The sequence below is a fragment of the Phragmites australis genome, chromosome 21 (genome assembly GCF_958298935.1).
Source record: "Phragmites australis chromosome 21, lpPhrAust1.1, whole genome shotgun sequence".
Classification (NCBI taxonomy): Eukaryota; Viridiplantae; Streptophyta; class Magnoliopsida; order Poales; family Poaceae; genus Phragmites; species Phragmites australis.
The window spans coordinates 23735979-23738129 of NC_084941.1; the positions used below are offsets into that span (position 1 = coordinate 23735979).

At 46.5% G+C, this 2151-nt stretch overlaps 1 protein-coding gene across 1 annotated transcript; it reads left to right on the forward strand.

Moving 5' to 3' along the window:
• The first annotated feature begins 579 nt into the window (after positions 1-579).
• On the forward strand, positions 580-1388 carry LOC133902917 (uncharacterized). The gene has a single exon (XM_062344242.1). The coding sequence runs from the start codon at positions 592-594 to the stop codon at positions 1303-1305; it is 714 nt and encodes a 237-aa protein (XP_062200226.1). The 5' UTR covers positions 580-591; the 3' UTR covers positions 1306-1388.
• The last annotated feature ends 763 nt before the right edge of the window (positions 1389-2151 follow it).

Below are 2151 nucleotides of genomic sequence, written 5' to 3' on the forward strand. Positions count from 1 at the left end.
CTGCTACTATTTATTAGAGGCATCACCGTATAGGAGTACACAAGTTTGTACAGGCTTGAGTTGTATGCGACAACAGAAGCAGGAATTCTGCACATGCCTCATCTACAACTGCATGGAATCTCCTCCAAGCTAGTACCATGAATCGCATATATTTTGCCTACGACAGCTGCCCACGACAACAGAAGCAGGAATGCTGCACATGCCTCATCTACAACTGCATGGAATCTCCTCCAAACTAGTACCATGATTCGCATATATTTTGCCTACGACAGCTGTCCACCAGCTTTTGATAGATTCATGAGACCATGTTCGCGAAACATATTGAATCATTTGCTCTTTAGATTCCTGAAACTTTTATTAGAAGAAGGGTAAGAATAGTTGGTTTGTGCACAAATAAACCATCCAATTGCATTGCCTCTACTTGTACCATTTGTATTGTCATATATTTTGGTCACGCCACAAGCTACCATATTCACTGATTGCGCTACTCTACTTGTTCACTGCAGAAAATGACAATTTCTGCGAGCTACTTAAGAACATGGTCTTATCAAGGCAAAGGCGCACAAAGCTCCATCGATCTAGGAAACACTGATGGCATCCTCCAATAAAAAGTCCAAGCACGAGAATAAGAACCAGCGAGAGCTGCACGCCAAGGCGCTGGAGGGCATCGTCACCGCCAACAGCTTCTTCACCGCCGCCGTCTTCATCGGCATCAATGGCACCATGCTGCCATCCCCGTCCATCCCGCAACACTGTGTCCCAAGCGCCGACATCATCCAGAGCCTCTTCCTCTTCGAGGTGCTTTCGTTCAGCTTCTACCTCGTGTCATCCCTCATTGCCCAGGGGATGAAGCTCGCCATCGCCGGCCTCGAGGCCACTGACCCCGAAAAAAAAATAAAATACGAGGAGGAGCGACGACGACACTTGCCATATCCACCTCTGACGTCTGAATGGGATGCCAATGTGCCACGACACTTGTCATACCCACCTCCGACACCGGCATGGGATGTCAGTGTGCCGGTGATGGCGTGGTCGGCTGTAGGGAAGGAGGACGGCGAGAAGACCAAGGAGGAGGAGGAGAAACTGTGGTGGTTCCGGAAGATGATGAAGCTGTCGGTGGTGCTGTCGGTGCTGGGGAGCTTCTTCTTGATGCTGGCCATGGTGGATGTCATCCAGCTCAAGCTCGGACTTCTGTCGTGCGGGGGCATGGCGGCGGTGGGCGCGGTGCTGGTGCTGACGCTCCTCGGGCTCATCGGCCTCGGAGTCTACGTCGGCAGCGTGGTCTACTCCCTTAGGGTGTACTAGCTAGCTTGCTAATGCTAGCTAGAAAAGTGATTAACTCAAATGAAGGGTTCTCCAAGACTCAAGTCTTGTATTATCGTTGACTGCATTGGTAAATTAAAAAAAAAGAGAAGTCAAATTCATCTATAACTGATCTACCAGATGTGCATCCTAGCACCCTCTTTTATATATTTTTTACAGCAGAAAAGTGAAAACATACATTTATATGTTTTGGTAACAAAGTGCTAACGTTTAACCATAGACAAGTCATCTATTTTGTCAGAACAACCATCCATCCAAACTGAAAGGCAAATGGGGTGAAACTGAGATTGTTTCTATAGTGTATGACCACTACAACAAAACTGGTCATCCGCACCGGATCATCAGGCTAGGCCAGAACCGGCACTGATGAAGTATCGGTGCCGGTTCGTAACATCCCGCGCTTGATCAATGATTGAGCCAGCTTGAACCGACACTGATAGTATCAGTGCGGGGCTCTTGGTACAAACTGGCATTGATACTTCAGTGCCAGCTGGTAACCATGATCCGACACTGATACTTTTTATCAGTGCTAGTTCGTGTTACAGGCTAGCACCAATAAATGTACAGTATAAAAGAGTCGTATTCTTCTCACCCAAGCTCGAACAGAATAGAGAGGAGCTCTGTTCTGCTTGGCTTCTGGCATTTATGCCCAACCTTACGCTTGGAGACTTCAAAATTTGAAGGAATCTACGTGCTCCAAGGTTAGTAAGATGATCTACATTTCATTTTTACTTAGAATTACTAGTAGTGAATTAGGAAAAATATTAAAATCACCCCTAAATAGATCAACATATTAAATTTGAATATTGTGTTGTAGGGATGGCACGT